General features: G+C 42.3%; 1 protein-coding gene across 5 annotated transcripts in view; it reads left to right on the top strand.

Moving 5' to 3' along the window:
• The window catches only part of SUGCT (succinyl-CoA:glutarate-CoA transferase), a 485,165-nt gene that overhangs the window by 25,799 nt on the left and 439,965 nt on the right, over positions 1 to 19,401 (top strand). For all 5 annotated transcript variants that reach the window (XM_084621188.1, XM_084621190.1, XM_084621191.1 and 2 more), the window contains exon 6: positions 770 to 890. In XM_084621188.1, the coding sequence (XP_084477314.1) occupies positions 770 to 890 (121 nt within the window). The remainder of the gene's footprint in view (positions 1 to 769; positions 891 to 19,401) is intronic.

Below are 19,401 nucleotides of genomic sequence, written 5' to 3'. Positions count from 1 at the left end.
CGTAAGAAATAGAATCACTTGAGAAAACGGTGGTAGTCTTTTGTTTGCTATGTTGAGAAACAGTCCACTGACCTGGAGTTTTCTAGGTTTAGAAAGCAGCTGCATCCTATCACATTGTTTATAAGCATTGTCATTTCTGCTGTGAGACAGAAAGTCAGGCTCCAGGGCTGGATATTCTATTCCTGAAACTGCCTTTAGGGTTTTAATCTAACATCATCAGATAGTTATGTGTAGAAAAAAAATAGACAGCACCAGGGCCATGAAATATATTAAAAGATACTGTATGTGAAGCTGATAGTTTGGAAATTAAAAACACAGTTGCCAAAAGCATCAGTTTCTGCCAGAAAGAAAACAGCAGCAGATGAAGGGTGCTTCCTCTTCTCCCTACTTGTTCCCAAAATTAGGAAAGACAAATATAATGTTGGTGTTTTGTCCTATTAAATGTAGACAGCCCTTGGCCAATTGCCATGATTACACCATATAACATCATATATGGTGCATTCAAGATTTTAATAGCGTAGCAGTCGTTTATAGTGAATCCATTCTAGGCACGCAACACTTCTCGTTTGTAACTGACCAGAGCAGAGAAGCCATTTGTTCAGAATAACAAATTTATTTAAGCCAGTCACAATTACCTTGTGACTTCTGTACTGTAGGAAAGCCAGGAACTATCTTGTTTACTGAAATTTTAAATTAAGTTATGTGGGGAACTTGTTGAACTTTCAGCAGTTGATTAAGAAGTCTGACTCATCTTTGTCTTTTCTTTCAGCTTGCAGCTGTGTCTGATGTTTTTGTGGAAAATTATGTCCCTGGGAAACTGGCTGAAATGGGCCTGGGGTATGAAGACATTAACAAGATTGCTTCTCACATTGTGTACTGTTCAATAACAGGTATTTTAACTTTGCAGACTTGTGCAAAGGCTCATAAGGCTCATTTATTCTTCCCAAAATTCTGCACCAGAAGACATGCCATTTTATACAAACCTTCCTAGTTCATTTATGCTCATTCAGATTAATGGAGTGATATTTCTGGAGACTGACATTTTCTGTGTATCCAGAAAGCAGGTGTAGCGAAGATAGCAGTCGGCAACCATGCAAACTGCTTTACGATAACTTGCTCAATATAGGCATTGTTATAGTGGACCAGAACTCCATCAAGTCCGGTATCCTGTCTCCGGCCGTGGCAGTACCAGAGGGAGGGTGCAAGAAACCCCACAATAGTCAGAAGTGGAAAATAGTCTGTCCCACATAAAGCTCTCAGTGTTATATCTAATAGTTAGGAATTGGTTTAAATCCGGAACCATGAGGTTTTATATTCTTCACAGCCTTCTGTCGTGAGTTTGGGGTTGAGATGAGAGGCACTTACTACTGCTATTTGACCTTGGACTTTAGTTTGGCAAGTTATAGTCTTTATACTGATTTTATAGTATTAATTGGAGTTTGTAAAGGGAATTGTCTTAGGATATAGTTCTTGATGTATTAATTTTTTAAAATGCAGAAATACCATCCTAGGCCCTGATCCTGCAAACATTTATGCATATGCTCACCTTTATTTATGTGAGTAGTTCCATGTTTGAGTGAGACTGCTCACATGCATAAAGTTAAACACATGTAAGTGTTCGCAGGATCAGGGCCTGAGGTGTAATTAAAAAAATGTACAATATTAAAAGGTGTTACATTAAAAAACCAGGCCTAAGATGGTAAGATCAACGTTCGATAGCTAAAGGTTCTTTAGATCTGCTATGTATATTCTGATGTTTAGAGTTATTGTAGAAAGGAGATTTCTGCCTTAAATTCCTATTTTAAATAAATTATAATTTAAACCAGGGATTGGCAACCTTTGGCTCGTGGCCTGTCAGGGAAATCCCCTGGCTGGCTGGGCCGGTTTGTTTACCTGTCGCATCCCTCGGCCCATGCCGCTTCCCGCAGCCCCCATTGGCCTGGAACAGTGAACCGCAGCCAGTGGGAGCTGCGCTTGGCTGAACCTACGGACGCTGCAGGTAAGCAAACCGTCCCGGCCTGCCAGCAGATTTCCCTGATGGGCAATGTGCCAAAGGTTGCAGATCCCTGATTTAAACAAGTTTACTGTTTAGAATGAACTTTTAACAACTTGGCTCAATCCAGAAAGAAAACAAATCACGAAAACACGTTTAGCCATTTTTGAGTTTTCTGATTGTACAAATCAATTGTTCACCTCTGAAGAATTTTTTTCACATATATACACTTATATAATTAGAAACAAATACCTCTTTTTCAACTTCATACTTACCATATATAGGGTCCCTGCTTAAAGAAATGTGGTTTTGAAATAGCAAAGACAGAGATGTTTGGAAATAGTGTATGGTGTACATTCAGTATGTTATTTTATTTTAGAAAGTGCATCTACACGAATGTACAGAGGGGGGTGAAGTGACCTTTTGACGTATTATGCTGCATGTTCATCTATGGCCTGAATTTTAGGGGCACTGAGCATCCATGTCTCCCATTGAAGTCTATGCAAAGTGACTTTATATATATCTCAGTTCTGGTTTTATGTTCCGATGTCCAGTATGTCTCTTTTGGGACACCTGAACTGTCCCACTTTTTTGTGTCATTGCTCAAAACGCTTGGATTTTTTCTAACTACCAAATGTTTTTTCAAGAATTATTGCTACCCTGAGTAGAATTGGCATTGTGTTTTACTGAGACAGACAACTGAAATGCGCATCGGGGTGAAGAGCAGGCTTTGGAGTGAAGATAAAAGTCTCTACAATCAGTGCTGGTCTTTTGCTCAAAGTCAATGTTAACAACACCTATTCGCTGTTTAATTATAAACTAGTTCAGACCGTAAGGTACTGGGGAAAAAAAAACCCTCCAGTCCAAGAAATATGCAGAAGCTGGCTGCGCTGATACCCGCACACATTTTTAAAAAGAAGTGTACCTTTAGCTTTCTGTCTGACTACTTCATGACCCGAAGCAGTGTCGCCACAACAGTACCCCGGTTTTGGATTTTGCAAATGTGGTCACCCCAGCACGATAGGCTTGTTGGAAATTTTCAGTGGAAACATTTTTAATAGGAAATTGGGTTTTTTGATTACTCAATTTTTTCACAGCTTCCTTTGGAAAGTTTTTGTCAAAAAACGGAATGTCCCCCCCCCCCCAAAAAAACCACCCCATATATTTTAGTAGAAATAAAAGTTTTTAGTACTTGTATTTCTGCTGAAATTTTTTTTTCCATGTTAAATTTAGACAAAAATGAACATACACATTTTCATCAAAATTTTCCGTTGGAGAAAATAACAAATTTTTTTAATCAGCTCTTCTATGGAATTCTCAGTTCCTCTGAAAATGAGATTCATAGTTTCCAGAGGCGACATTTAGGGTGAAAGGCGGATGTGGGAAGGAAGCAGGGTCACATTCCCCTCCCGCCCACTACCCCCTATTTGCTGCTTGGCTTGTAGTCTGCATGATCACACGGACTGAGCATGCTCAGTAACACTGCTAAAGCCGGCTGCCCGCACTGTCCCCCCACTATCGGCAGGCACAGGTCACCTCTGATACTTTCTAAATAGTCTGCATATTTTACTTAGATCAACACTATTTTCCTGCCACAGTAACTGTCTTAATCTTTTCTACTTATCGCCTGTGCAGTGGTTTAAAACTTTTTGAAGCCACTAGTAAAACAAACTCAGTGATGTACAAGATATATAAAAGTTGAATAAATTGTGGGGGGTCTAAGTGCTGTACCTTGCAACTGAAGGGAGTAGCGATTGGATTCTTAAAGGAGGCAGTCCATTCTTCTAATCTGAATATTTTGATATTTTTAAAGGCCAAGCAAGTTTGGGCTGTCTAGTGCATGAATGACTGACCACGTCACAATATGTGGTGCTCTAGCTATTTTGCTTTCCTTGTTTGTTGCATTCTGACCTCAACTTTTGTCTCCTGATTTGATGACTTCTTGATTGGTTGGCAACTTTTTTCTTTATGGAATAAGTTGAATCCTGTACTCTTTTTAGACTTCACTCTTCCAAAGGCGGGGCTAATGTTATTTCATGGTTTCTGTCTCAAAGTTTTGATTTCAGGCCTCACAATAAGAATACCACCAACCAAGAAGATACTACTGAAGTTCAAGAAGTATTGGAATCAAAGGTCCCTGATTCAGTGTTTTGCTAGTATGGGTTTTTCCAAAATAATAATAATAAATTAATAATCTGTTTGACTGTTACTCAGTGGAATGAAATCCTGATCTCACCGAAATCAGTAGCAAAGTTCCTAGTCAGAAGAACCCAGATTTCACCCTTGGTTCCTTTTCTGTATTTTGTTCACAACAGACTTACAATTTTAGATTTTGAAAAAAAATTTTTTGGGGGGGTGGTGGGGAATTATTCTGATACACCAAGATGTTTATTCAATATGTTACAGATTTCAAATCAGGATATCCCAGTATGTTTTCTTTGTCTCATGCCTTCTCCCTTTAGAGATGAGTGTAAGCTTGTGCTCTTAGGACTGCTTAGTAAATTGTACATTACTTTTACTGTTCTGTGTTGTTTGACAGCTGAGATAGGGGAAAGATCCTTGATAGTTTGGAAACGGCTAGGGAGTGAAAGGGAGCAGGCCACATGAGATCAACTAGAACTGGATTCATGTAAATTAGTTTAAAGTGGGAAAACTCACAACTGGAGAATATGCTTGTGCATATGTTCACTTTAAGGGTATCTCTTCTTATTTCTTACCTTCAAGCTGGTGATGTCTATTGATCAGTTTAATGTTTTAGAGCAGGGTTTCTCAAACTTCATTGCACCGTGACCCCTTCTGCCAACAAAAATTATAACACAACCCTGGGAAGGGATACTGAAGCCCGAGCCCCACCACAAGCCCTGCCATCCTGGGGGGCACTAAAGCTTGAGGGCTTCAGCCCTGAGTGGTGGGGCTCAGATTTTGGCTTTAGCCCAGAGTGCCAGCAAGTCTAATGCCAGCCCTGGCAACCCCATTAAAATGGTGTCGCAACCCACTCTGGGGTCCCGACCCACAGTTTGAGAACCGCTGTGTTAGAGAAACCATCAGTCTGGCTTGTAACTGGACTGCTGTAGAATAAGCACCTCAGAATGAAAACTACTATTCTCAGTATATTGCTCTATTCACTTGGACCACTGATTACACTTAAGTAGAAATCAAAAACTAAGGAAATGTTACTCTGCTGTAACAGGTTTCTCTCTGCATATAAACATATGACAAAGGTCTTATCTAGACTAGGAAAAAAGGCACTTCTATTTAGGACTTTCTATCAAAGTTGTTTAGGGGGATGTCTTTTTGGTAGGGTTTTGTCTATAGTAAACAGACCTTCTTGTATCTTTGCTCTCATGTCTTTGGTTTAGTTGTCTGCACCCCGATAGGTGCAAGTATGTTGAATGAGACCCATGTTCCAAGATGTTTCTGATATTTTGTCTTTGAGTGAGAAAATGTGTGTTTCCATGCCTATAGCATGCTGTGTTGTTTGACTTAGCTTTTTAGTTTCAAACTTGGATTGTTTTGCCATCCTCCAACGAGGACTATAATCATTCCAAGCTCGATCGTTTTTGGAGTAATGAAGATCTGAACAACATTGGTTCGCACATCTGCAAGAGGACATTTTCTATGAATTTTCTTAAGGATCCTAGGATGTTGGTGGTGCTCTGAGCAATTTTAGCTGAAATGAAAGTGTCCTTAACTGGTTAAGGCCATGTGAGGTAATCATTTTGCCAATGCCTTTTCTCTTAAAAAAATGAAGATTTAGTGCAAGGACTTAGTGTTAAATCCACATTAAAATTTAGAAATTGTAAGAACATAAGACCAACATTGGTCTGCACATCTGCACGATGTCATGCCCCCGGACATACTAAACTGTAAAGGGTGGATGCTTCAACTTGTTGAACGTGGAGCCCAGTTGCAGGCAACAGGGCTCTGCATTGGGCACTGGAGTCCACCTGTGTGCTGGAAATTGCAGAACTGGGGCCTTAGGATCTTGTATATTGCTGACAAAGCATCTCTGTTAGATCCCTGAGAGCTCAGAACTGTTTCAAATGGAGAGAGAGAGAGAACATGTTAGTCTCCTAGATTTGTGTGTTTATAAAATGCTGGACAGTTGGAAAGAGCCTGGGTTGAGGAAGATCAAAAAGTAAGTTATTCTTCAACTGAATGGAGACTTGGTGGTCCAAAATACAGAAAGGCAGCCTATCCCTTTAATCCACCAAACTTGGATAATGTTTGAGACAAATGCAATGAAAACAGTGTTTGTGTAAATGGGAGAGAAGCTGGGATTTCACTTATTATGTAACATCCACACCAGAGATCCAAATAGCAGATTATTCCCCATGTGCTTTCTGGTTTGCAACTCTGACATGAAGGATAATTGATATATGATACACCATGAGTTATGTTACAGCCTCCAGACGCCCTGTGAACTTGGGCAAGTTGGTGCCTCAGGTCTCCCTCTGTATGATGGAGATAACAGCACTGCCCTACCTTACAGGGGACTGTGAGGATGAATACATTTCCCTTCTGGGGAAGGTGCTGGTGCTCAGCCAGCTGGTCCTGTCCAGCCTCTGAGATAGTTTCTCACCCTGAGCCTGCCCACAAGAAATTTGGTCAGTGTCCAGAAAAATATCCTGGAGTTTTTCTGGCCACGACAACACTGGATCGCTGCTGGTGTCCTGAGCCTCCCCTTGTGGGCGGGTGGACAGGGGCTGATCTGTATCTAGGTCCATGCCTTTCACTTCCAGGTCCTGCAGAGTCTCCTTTACAGTGCAGGTAGACCAGCACATGTCTTCTGCCAAAGCTGAGAGCTCCAACAAGACCAGCAGTTCTGTTATCTCCACCCAAGAGGTCTCACCTGCTGGTCTTTTATCAGGATCTCCTCAGGACCTGGAAGCTAGTCTTAGTGACCAGGTCCATAGTGGCTGCTGTGGGGCGGGGACCTCTGCACGGAACCTCTACTACACAGCTTCCATCTTTGTATGCAGGTGGTAGAGTCCTCCTTGGTGTGTCGGAGGTTGATCCTGGCTAGTACCACCAGACTTGGACACCTCCTGGACTTTGATCAGAAGGACTAGGGTGGACCACACATGGGGCTGTCCAACAGGTGTGTGCTCCAGGAGGTGAGGACAGCCTTTTCTCCTGATCCCCTCGCTTACCTTATCTTGGAGTAATGGATGGCCATCTTGGCCAGTGCCAGCAAGAGGTTGAGGTACTGCAACTTTGTGGGGCCAAGAATGGAATGTGCTAGAGTCAGAAGCTGCAGGGAAAAGTACACAACTCTTGTGGGAGGGTGCTCCCTGCCCACCCCTCACCCATGGCCTTCCAGAACTTGTCATGTGGCACCCGCCCCACAAGCCCCCCTCACCTCTGGCTGTCCTCCGACCTGCCTCCTGAGTCAGCCGAGTGACATCCAGCTGGTCTGCCTCTGAGCTGCACTCAGAAAACATGTGTACGTATTCATGTTTCATACCATCCACTTCCTTGCTCTTGTATCCTGCCCTGACTCTGTGGTGGAACCTGTGCCCACCAGTGGAGGGCAAAGAACCACAGTGGGCCAGTCTGTATTCTGCTCTGATTCCATAGCCTGCCAAGGTTATTAGTTGGTCGTTCCTCCTTGGTGCACGGATGTGTTTCTGGTACTGTTCACGAAGTCCTCCAGCTCCTGTCCCTTTTGTGGCAACCTCCAGTCTTCTTGCCCAGTCAGTCCCAGTTCTCTCCTCACAACTCCTCATCCAGTCAGTCTCTTCTCATCCTCCTCCAGTCTCTCTAGCCATCATTCCTCCTCCCACTCTCCCCGCCACACTTGTTCCCAGTTCCAGTCTCTCTCCCTGGGCTCCTTTTCTAATCTCAGTGTCCCCTCACCCTGGTTCTTGTACTAGACTCTTTGCCAGCTAGCCTCAGTTCTTCCTCTACACCCTGCCACTTGTCAGATCTATCTCCTCCGCACCTCATCCCCAGTCCTAGTCCTCTTGCTCAGCCAGTTCCAGTCTCCCCACCCCTCATCTTCTTACCATTATTAGTCTTTCTCCCTGTTGTTTCCTTCCTTGGTTCCCAATCCCAGTCCTGCTCCATCGCCGCTCCTGTCCCAATCTGCTCATTCCCACACCTCATCCACCTCTTATTGTCACTACATTTGAGTCAGGCTCCTTCCTCATCCACACTGCCTGGTGCCAGTAAGCCGAGGTCACTGAGAGCACAGGAGTGACAGAGTCCCTACTCTTAATTCTGATGCTCGACCCCACCCTGACCCACAGCAAGCATGGGCAACAACTGCAAGGAGAGTCTAGCTTGAGCGCCTGTAGCCCTGGGCCAGAGCATGCTCAGTTGCTCTGTAGGGATGGCAGTCTCATATAGGAGCTGTGAGGGGATGGAGTGTGATCAATACTGCTGGAATCTTTGGAGATTCCACACCTTGCCACAATTCAAGTCTGTTACAAAGAATTGGTATGGTAGACTTCTCAACAAAACAGTTGGAAGTGTGTGTGTGTGTATTTTACATGGCAAAATGCCTGCCTCCCCCCCCCCCTCTTTTTTGGAAGTGGTTGAACCGTTTTGACAGAAGCTTTTCAAAAAAATTCTGCTGGAGGCAAACACCCAATATGGAAAACTTCAGCCCAAACCGTTAAAGTTTGGCAGAGTTATAAAAGGAACTGAAAACAGTCTCTTATAATAGGAAGAGTTGGAAAACCTTAATAATAGGTGCTGCAAACACCACCTCTAATTTAGGACCTGATCTAAAGACTATTGAAATCAATGGAAAGACTCTGTTGACTTCAGTCTGCTTTGGATCAGGTATTACAAGAACTATTTTGTGGATCTTTATAACATGTTTGCATTTTGTTTGTTAACAGTGGAGTAATAATTAATCAGTCAGTTAATGGTTGCACTGAAAAACCTACACATTTGGAACCTTCCTCAACTACCTCCTTTCTCATAAAGCTTTTTTTATAAAAAGTGTTGCTAAAAAGTTAGTGGTGAGAAAACGAATTTTACATTAAAGTCTGAAATCTGCAATTGCTTAAGCTCACATGTAACTTTACCCTTTTGGATAGACCCATTAACGTTATCTGAACAAGTCTGATTTGAAGTCAATGGGACTATCCATGTGAATAAAGTTGCCTGAGTGTTTGCTGAATCAGGCCCTTAGTAATGTAATTATATATGTTAAATGAATATGTATGTATGGTGGTTGGTTTAGCAGAAGTTATGTGCAAGTTTTACAGAATTTCCTGTAGGTTGCTGCTATGCAGTATTTTTATTAAAAATCATACCAATTGGACATATTAATCAACATTTGTCCCCGGTGAATGGCTGCAGTGCTGTTTTTCCCGTATCGTAAATAAATTGATTAGTGAAAAAACTTAAATGTTTAAAAATGTATCCAGAATTATCCTCAAAACAATGGATTATATTATTATTCCAGGGCGGTAGTAGTCACCATAAAAGTCACCTTATTTAGCCCTAGGACAGTAGAAACATGAAGAAAACACACAAGGTGACACTGTTGACAAGCCAGGAGAGTGAAAGAGCAACTCTAATAAGATGTATTGTATCTAGACTTTGGTTAATGCAGTCTTTTACACAAAAGCAATATTACTTTGGAACTGACTCTTTTTAAATTTTGGATTGCTGTGCTTAAAGTAGCAATTGTTAACAGTTTATGAGACAAGTAGCTTATCAGAAAGCCAGAGTCATGCACGGGTGAAGAGTTTACACGTAGGTAAGCCAAATGCTAACTCCTTTTTGGAATTTTGGAACTTGTGATTAGTAAATTGAGTTTCTTATCTAAACAAGTCTGATTGAATCTATGTAGCATTGTGCTGGCTGTTGCCATGGTGCTAGAATCTTTGTGATATTTCCCAACATTCCTGCTGTTTTCTGAGTACTCTTGAGCCCCTCAGATTGTCTGTTCTCACTCACAAATTGGCTTCATCGCTAATTAGAGTAATCTTAAACTAGTTCTAAATCTAATATATTCTGACAGCTCTGTGGTTGAGATTGGTTTAAGTTTATGAAAACTGGCCAGTTAAAGTAAACCATGCATGTGCTGGTCACAGAGGAGTGGCCATTTGATGCTGTTGGTATGGTCTTGTTTAGCACTTCGTTATAACTATGAGAAAGTTAATTAGGACCTCTTTCTGAACAGTAGGGGGCAGTGTTTAAAAGGACAACACTCGCCGCTGAGGATTACTTCCAAATCAAAATGCTGGGATTTTTTAATTTTTTTTTTTAACTCAGAACTCTATGGGGGAAAATCTGCTTGTGTTTTATGAGATTTTGAGTTTGATTTTTGCTTGATCTTTGAATGATAACACTAATTCCTCCCATAATTACCTGACTATTAATTTAAAAAGTGTTTTTCTCTATATTTTAGATTTTTAGTTTGAATTGTACTTGCTTTTTCTCTTATGTAAAGGTGATTTGGAACTGTAGCTTTCCTTATTTTCTGTTTTCCAATTGCTTTTTTTTATCCTTTTTCAAAAAAGGGGTAAATACATTCACTGCATCATGTATAGGTAGTTTCTCTGCTGTTCTAGTGGAAGTATGAGAGCTCTTTCAAGTGTCCCCTTCTTTAGTGACCATAGCTCTATTGATACTTCTGGGAGATCCTAGTATAGTAACAGTTAGGATTTATTATTATTAGTTAATTATTTGTATTCTAGTTGTAGATAAGATGTATTAAGTACTGTGCAGACATATAGGAAAATGCACTCTGCCTGAAACAGCTTACAGTTTAAGGCCCTGATCCTGCACACAGTTATATATGATAGTCCCCTTGGCGAGTATGACACTGTTCATATAATCAAAATTATTCATGTGCATAGTTGTTGGCAAGGTTGTGGCCTGAAAAGACATAAAAATAAATTAAAGATTGGGGGAAAGGGATACAACTTATAAGCAGGTTTCAGAGTAGCAGTCGTGTTAGTCTGTATCCGCAAAAAGAAAAGGAGTACTTGTGGCACCTTTGAGACTAACAAATTTATTTGAGCATAAGCTTTTGTGAGCTACAGCTCACTTCATTGGATGCATGCAGTGGAAAATACAGTGGGGAGATTTTATATGTACAGAGAACATGAAACAATAGGTATTACCATACACACTGTAACGAGAGTGATCAGGTAAAGTGAGCTATTACCAGCAGGAGAGAAAAAAAAACTTTTGTTTTTCTAATCAAGGTGGGCCATTTCCAGCAGTTGAGAAGAACGTGTGAGAAACAGTAGCCAGAGGGAAATAAACATGGGGAAATAGTTTTACTGTGTGTAATGACACATCCACTCCCAGTCTTTATTCAAGCATAATGTAACGGTGTCCAGTTTGCAAATTAATTCCAATTCAGCAGTCTCTCATTGGAGTCTGTTTTTGAAGTTTTTTTGTCAAAGAATTGCCACTTTTAGGTCTGTAATCGAGTGACCAGAGAGATTGAAGTGTTCTCCGACTGGTTTTTGAATGTTATAATTCTTGACCTCTGATTTGTGTCCATTTATTCTTTTACGTAGAGACAGTCCGATTTGGCCAATGTACATGGCAGATGGGCATTGCGGGCACATGATGGCATATATCACATTGGTAGATGTGCCAGTGAACGAGCCTCTGATAGTGTGGCTGATGTGATTAGGCCCTGTGATGGTGTCCCCTGACTAGATATGTGGACACACAGTTGGCAATGGGCTTTGTTGCAAGGATAGGTTCCTGGGTTAGTGGTTCTGTTGTGTGGTGTGTGGTTGCTGGTGAGTATTTGCTTCAGGTTGGGGGGCTGTCTGTAAGCAAGGACTGGCCTGTCTCCCAAGATCTGTGAGAGTGATGGGTCGTCCTTCAAGATAGGTTGTAGATCCTTGACGATGCGTTGGAAAGGTTTTAGTTTGGGGGCTAGTGGCGTTCTGTTATTTTCTTTGTTGGGCCTGTCATGTAGTAGGTAACTTCTGGGTACTCTTCTCGCTCTGTCAATCTGTTTCTTCACCTCAGCAGGTGGGTATTGTAGTTGTAAGAATGCTTGCTAGAGATCTTGTAGGTGTTTGTCTCTGTTTGAGGGGTTGGAGCAAATGCGGTTGTATCGTAGAGCTTGGCTGTAGACAATGGATCATGTGGTGTGGTCTGGATGAAAGCAGGAGGCATGTAGGTAAGTATAGCGGTCAGTAGGTTTCCGGTATAGGGTGGTGTTTATGTGACCGTCGCTTATTAGCACCGTAGTGTCCAGGAAGTGGATCTCTTGTGTGGACTGGTCCAGGCTGAGGTTGATGGTGGGATGGAAATTGTTGAAATCATGGTGAAATTCCTCAAGGGCTTCGTTTCTATGGGTCCAGATGATGAAGATGTCATCAATGTAGTGCAAGTAGAGTAAGGGCATTAGGGGACGAGAGCTGAGGAAGCGTTGTTCTAAGTCAGCCATAAAAATGTTGGCATACTGTGGGGCCATGCGGGTACCCATAGCAGTGCCGCTGATTTGAAGGTATACATTGTCCCCAAATGTGAAATAGTTATGGGTGAGGACAAAGTCACATTGTTCAGCCACTAGGTTTGCCGTGACATTATCGGGGATAGTGTTCCTGACGGCTTGTAGTCCATCTTTGTGTGGAATGTTGATGTAGAGGGCTTCTACATCCATAGTGGCCAGGATGGTGTTTTCAGGAAGATCACCTGTGGATTGTAGTTTCCTCAGGAAGTCTCCTGCTGGTAATAGCTTACCTTACTTGATCACTCTCGTTACAGTGTGTATGGTAACACCCACTGTTTCGTGTTCCCTGTGTATGTAAAATCTCCCCACTGTATTTTCCACTGCATGCATCCGATGAAGTGAGCTGTAGCTCACAAAAGCTTATGCAGAAATAAATTTGTTAGTCTCTCATGTGCCACAAGTAGTCCTTTTCTTTTAACTTATAAGCAGTGGTGGATTTAGAGTTAGTGGGGCCCTGTGCGTGGCTTCATTTTCAGGGCCCCCCTCTCGGGACCCAGCCAAGAAAAAGAACATTCTCTCTTATCTTATGATTCTGTGCTGAATAGGACTGGGCCCACTACAGACCCCTGGGGGACACCACTACTTACCTCTCTGCAGTCTGAGAACTGACTGTTTATCTCCCCCCAATTTTTCATTCTTTTTTTCTTCATCCTCCTCCGATATTATAAGTAATGGGAAGTAAATGAAAATAAAGTGAGGTACCTTGATTAGAGCAGGGCGTTGGGGTGTGGGAGGAGGGGTGAGGGGTGCAGGCTTTGGGAGGAAGTTTGGGTGCAGGCTCGGCGCAGGGGCTTGGGGTGTTGGAAAGGGTCAGGGGGGCAGTGCTTACTTTGGGCGGCATGGCTCCCATAGCGACCAGCACACACACCCCTCCAGCAGTGGCTCCTAGGTGGAGGTGGGATGGGGGTCTCCGCTCACCGCTGCCCACAGGCCCGCCCCTGCAGCTCCCATTGGTCGCAGTTCCTGGCCAGTGGGAGCTGCGGAGTCAGCGCTTGGGGTGGGGGTTGTCAGATGAGATTTGTCTTGCATTTTGGGGGTCCCGTGCCACCGCACACTTTGTTTCATGGTAAATCCGTTCCTGGTTATAAGCAAAGTGCTTAAGGTGATGATAGGTAAATATCTTGTGGGTGCCACACTGGAACTGATATATCCACAACTTTTTGTTCTTGACCTAGAGATTTTTATAAGACTTCTAGATTTCTAAATATGGCATCCATTTTTCCACCAACAATGCTTGCTAAATCTCATACAACCTATGGATACTGACAATTCAGATGAATCCATTCTGTTTGTAACACTAAATGTTGTTTCGCTAGAACAAAAGACCATGTTACATTCTAAGACAGGGGTTCTCAACCTTTTTCTTGCTGAGACCCCCCTCCACATGGTATAGAAACTCCAGGGCCCGGCTGGGGGAGGGGGAAGTGTTGGGCTCTGGCTGGGCGGGGGGATCCTTGGGCATAGGCATAGTTTTACTTCTATTTTGCAGGGGCAAGGGCTGGCAGAGCTTGAGTCAGCTCTGCACAGCAAGGTCCAGGGAGGGAGCGCCACCTCCACCCCCTGACTTATTCAGGAGGCCACCCAGCCTGTCTGGGCTGTGGGGGGATGCAACCAACAAATATAACTCAAAGGGGGCACTCGGTTCAAAAGGTTTCAAAACCGCTCAGGGTGCAGGCAGGGGGTAGCTAGGGGCCGTGTACGGGCAGGGGGGTAGCTCAGGGTGCGGGTGAGGGGGGCTCCTAGTGCAGCTCCCAGCTTCAGCGGGGAGTGGGGCCCTCAGGCTTCAGCCCTGTGCCGCTCCCGGCTGGGGTGAGTGAGGGGGAAGGCCCGCCGGCTTCAGCCCCGTGCTGCCCTCGGTTGGGGCAGGGGTCTCTGCTGGCTTTAGCCCTGCGCTGCTCCCAATTGGGGTGGATGGGCTGCTGGCTTCAGCCCCGTGCTGCTCGCGGTTGGGGTGGAGGGGTGGGGGTGTCGGCTTCAGCGCTGGGGCTCAGGGCACCAGGTTTCAGACGCTGGGCTCCGCGGCCCTCTGAAAGGGCTCACGGACTCTCAGTTGAGAACCACTGTTCTAATACATCTTGTAGTGTTTTAATAAATTACAACTGTTCCATATGAATGTCCTGTTTTGTCTTTAATATTTTCACAACAGAAAAAACAACCACAATAAGCTTTGGGCTGGTTGGGGCAATACCTGGCAAAGTGTTCTTAGAATCCTCCAGTTCATTAACTAACTGTGGTGGCATATGTGAAATTGCTTCACGTTAGAGCCAGTTTATAGTCTCCTCCTTATCAGAAGATGCTGGTTTATGCAATAGTACATAACCTGGAGTTCCTAGGCTTTTTTTTTTCTGGTGATCTTGTTGTTTCTAGGTAACCAGGTTGTGGCCGATCTGTAGCTGGTGCACACTTGCATAGCTCTTTTGTAAAGTTCTTGCCCCTTTACTATGGGGCCAGACTAGATGGCAGCAGCAACAAGCAGATTTAAGAGGCAACAGAATCTAATACAATAATAATGGGTGACTTTACCCACCTACACATAAACAAGCCAATTTTCACTACAGGGCACCATTTAGAGAAGTAATTCCTTGACACCTTCAGTGATTATTTCTTGGAACAGCTAGTTAAGGAACATACAAGACTGGAACCTACTTGTGATTTAGTCCTAAATCAAATACTGAAGTTGGTTCAAGCAACAACTATAGTTGAGCAACTAAATAAATGTGACCACAAAAAAGTTAATTTGAAGATGCCCATGATTGGGATTGTAGCAAAACTAGCATGATGACCTTGAAAAATATTCCTCTTTCTATAGTTTAACATGAGGAAATAAGTCAAAAAAAGCCCTAAAGCCACAGAACATGAAATTAAAATCTCTAGCATTTATGCTACTGCATACCATAAATGCCACCCACTCACATTAATGGGTGGGGGAAATTGATGGGGCCAGTGGTACAAGGAAATAGTTCCAGTAGTGAGGGAGGGAGACACTTGCAAAGGAACATAGGTAGCTCTTCCCCCTGGAAGTCTCTGGCACCCATTGGTCAGCTCGGGGAGAGGGGTGCTGGTTGGCCAGCATTCCCTAGCTCACAGGATTTAGCCAAGTACAGAGTCCATGTGGAGCCTCTTTTGGCTCCATTCCAGAAGCCCACCTGAACTAGGAATGGGAATCTGCTCTGACATATGCTGTGGATCTAGCTGATCTCCTGTTCAGGGGGTCAGCAAGGAATTTTTCTCCCACAGGCCAATTGACAGAGGACCAGGGAGGTGGTGGTTTTGTTTTTTTTTTGGCCTTCCTAGCAGCATCTTCAAGCCCCAGTGGGTTAAATAGGAAGACCTTAGTACCTAACGGAGGTACTGGTGTGGTGGTGTTTATTCATCACAACTTGCTGCTGCTTTCCAATGTGGTTAAGAGAATAAAATGAACAGTTCCCAGAGGTGGTAGACCTTGGAGTTTGCTGATTGGCCTTGGGCTTATGTGATAGGGTGAATGAAGTGGAGGGAGCAAATATATCTATCTATTAAACCGGATCCTAGGGATTACAGGCCAGGAAGCCTTACTTACTCGTAAAGACCAGGTAAATTGGTTGAAACAAAAGCCAAAGAAATAAAACACTGAGATGCAATGGATGTGATAGGGAAAATCAGCACAGCTTTTGGGATGGAAAATCATGCCTCTCTAATCAATTAGAATTCTTTGAGTGTGTCAGTAAAATAGTGGTTAAAGAAGAAATGGATGAGATAATTCATTTGGACTGTCAAAGATTATCATGAGACTACTAAGGAAAATAAGTAGCCGTGAGGTCAGAGATAAAATACTACTATGCATTAGAAACTCATTACAGGTCCAGAAAAACAAATGGGAATATATGATCTAAACATGCCAAAAGGTTACTCTAGGACCAGTATTGGTAATGGTCTGATGACATGAGGAGTGTGTGGCTTAATTTTCAGATAACTCAATGTTATTTAGGTTGGTCAAGACTAGAAAGGACTATGAGAAACTCCAGATGGACCTCATAAAACTAGGTGAATGGACAGCACAGAGGCAGGTGAAATCCAATGTTGACAAATGTAAGGCACATTGAAAGGAATAATTTGAACTCATATAAATTGCTTGGTTTTGAATTAACTGTTACCGCACAGAGAGAAGACTGGGGTCAATTTATAGAATTATTCATAGATTTTTAACATCAGAAGGCATTTTAACAACTACACTACATTGTTGTGTAGTCTGACCTCTTGCATAACATAGACCAAAGACTGTCACCCAATATTTCCTGAATCCAATGTAGCAACTTCCGTTAGGATGCGAATGGCTTAATTAAAACGTCTGTTCAGTGTGTAGAAGTAACCAAAAAGCAAATTAATGTTTGGATGTATGAAGAAGTGTATACGATATTATGTCATATTATATATTACATGAGGTATACCATTTATTTATATGTATAAATATATATAAAATCAATCAATGGTATACCTTCATCTGGACTACATGATCAGTTCTAGCCACCCCATGAAAAAAACCCCAGTACATCTAGTAGAAATAGAAGGGTTTTGGAGATGGGTAATGAAAATGAATGGCAGTATGGAAGAGTTTCATGGGAGTGTGGAAGATGGGGCTGTTTTAGTGTAGAGAGGAGAAAAAAAATTGGGGATGCAATAAAAGTATATACACTAAAGAATGGTAAATTGGGTACTCCTATTTACCTGTTTTCATAACAGAAGAACACAGGGACATTCCATGAAACAGAAAGGCCATACATTTGAAACGGATGAAAGGAAATATTCTTTTTCACAACACATAATTAACCTGTTGGAACTCACTGCCACAGTGTGTCACTGAAGGGAAAAAGTTCAGTAGGATTAAAAAAAAAAAGGATTAGACATTTAGATAGATAATGAGATCATGCACAGTTACATTAGATAGGATCAAATATTTATAAGAAATCTTTCTACTGGGCTTTGGGTCGAGCCCATAGATGACCATTTATTGTCTGAAGTACCAGACTTGATGGGCTAACGTCATTCCTGTGCAGGGTGATCAGATAGCAAGTGTGAAAAATCGGGACGGGGGTGGAGGGGTCATAGGTGCCTATATAAGAAAAAGCCCCAAAAATTGGGACTGTCCCTATACAATCAGGACATCTGGTCACCATATTCCTGTGCTCCTTTGTACATTATGGGATCAAAATATTAAAAAGCTTTACTAGCACACTTGAGTTAAAGGGGATGGGCAGGAAGCCTTATACACCTGTCTAGTATAGATGTGAGAGACTAATTTAAAAATAGAATGCACATTAGGTAAAAACAGAGTTTAAAAATTCACTTGTCAATGCACAAGAATTCAGTGTAGCACGCAGCATCAGTTTATAAGGGGAATTGCAGCCCTATTTAGAGAACAATCAGCAAAAAAAAAATCACTTGTGTATGTAGAACAAAGAATAGTGTACCATGTATTTTCAAAAGTTCAGAAGACACTTTACTTCTAAATTTTAAATAAACGTTCTGTAGTGGGAATAAAGTGAAATTAACTCAATCACATCATGCTGCTTTTCTTCCCTGCATTGGAGTGCTCCTTTACAATTCTAAATGAAACCACACGTGGGAATGTACATTGGCACAGCTAGATAAACACAGTTCCTGTTGTAGTTAAGGGCTAACTTGTTTGGCATGCAGCAGTGGATTTAGAAATATATGGTACTGCTCACACTAAGTAGAAACCAGAGAACATTGGGCCACAGTTTGTTTCCAAAATATTAAGCTATTTCTGATAATAAATGGGCCATTTATGAAATAAAAACTGATTCAGGTATCGAGTATATCTTGACAACGCATTTGTTCCAAACGCCTGTTGTTCAGGAGAAAAGTCTAGTAATACCTTATTGTGCATTTCAGAATTTCTGGCAATAAAACTTTAATTTGCACTTCAGCATGACCAAAAATGTAGGGCCATATTCACAAAGCCGTTATAAAGCAGTTAGACAAAATAAGTTATGGTTACATGTTATTGTTTGGTGTAAATCAAGGCCAAGGGACAAATTCTTTTATTTACTTCCAGGAAATAAGTTTCAAAATCCTTGATTTTTACTTTCTGGGTTCAGCAGATGCAAAGTAGAAAACTGAAGTGATCCTGACCCATGTACATACTTTGCTTTTGTTCATAAACAACATTTTAATTAATTGCACAAAGACTTGGAAGGAGTAGAATTTGAAGTGTCTCTTAGTGCATGTCCCTGAAAACCTTTACTCATGTGAGTAGCCCTTAGTGACGTGAGTATTCAAATTATGTCAGCGGGCCTACTCGAGTGGGTGAGGATTTTTTATTTCAATAAGGCATGACATAAGTGCAGTTTTGGTTTGGGGTGCCAATCTTATTTTTTACCAGAATAGTTATAGTGGATGCATTTGCACTAGTACAAGTTAGTTTATACCAGTATAGTTTATTCCCCTTCCCACACACTGGTATAAATCACCTTTGTACCAATATAACTGCATTCACGCTATGGGATTGTACTATTTTAAGTAGACTGATATAGCTGAAGTGGTATGACTTTCGAGTGTAGACAAGTCCTGTGTATGCAGGATTATGATGATAACCACTATTTCACCCAGGTCTGAATAAACAGAATATAAGGAAGTGGCGGGAATATTTCCTAATACATAGTAAAGTCAGGACTTTTTATTGCAAGTCTAGCTACATAATCTTTCTAGGGACCCTTTTTGCTAATTCTTTATTTTGAGGGCAAGATCATGTCCCGACTTGCTTGGCTGCATAGGAGAGTACCCCCTTGCTCCTCTGAGTGGGCTGCCTGTATTGTGGAATAGCTGTGTGGGGTGGGGAGCAGTGATTATGGAGCCAGTGTGTCCTCCCCTGTGCATGTGGTGGCAGGGGATGGGCAGAGTCTTGGCTTCCCCATACACAATGTGTCAGCCATCATAGGTGTCCGGGCAGTTGCGGAAC

The sequence above is a fragment of the Lepidochelys olivacea genome, assembly GCF_965140295.1.
Source record: "Lepidochelys olivacea isolate rLepOli2 genome assembly, chromosome: 2".
NCBI lineage: Eukaryota > Metazoa > Chordata > Testudines > Cheloniidae > Lepidochelys > Lepidochelys olivacea.
This window is presented reverse-complemented; position numbering and strand designations above follow the sequence as displayed.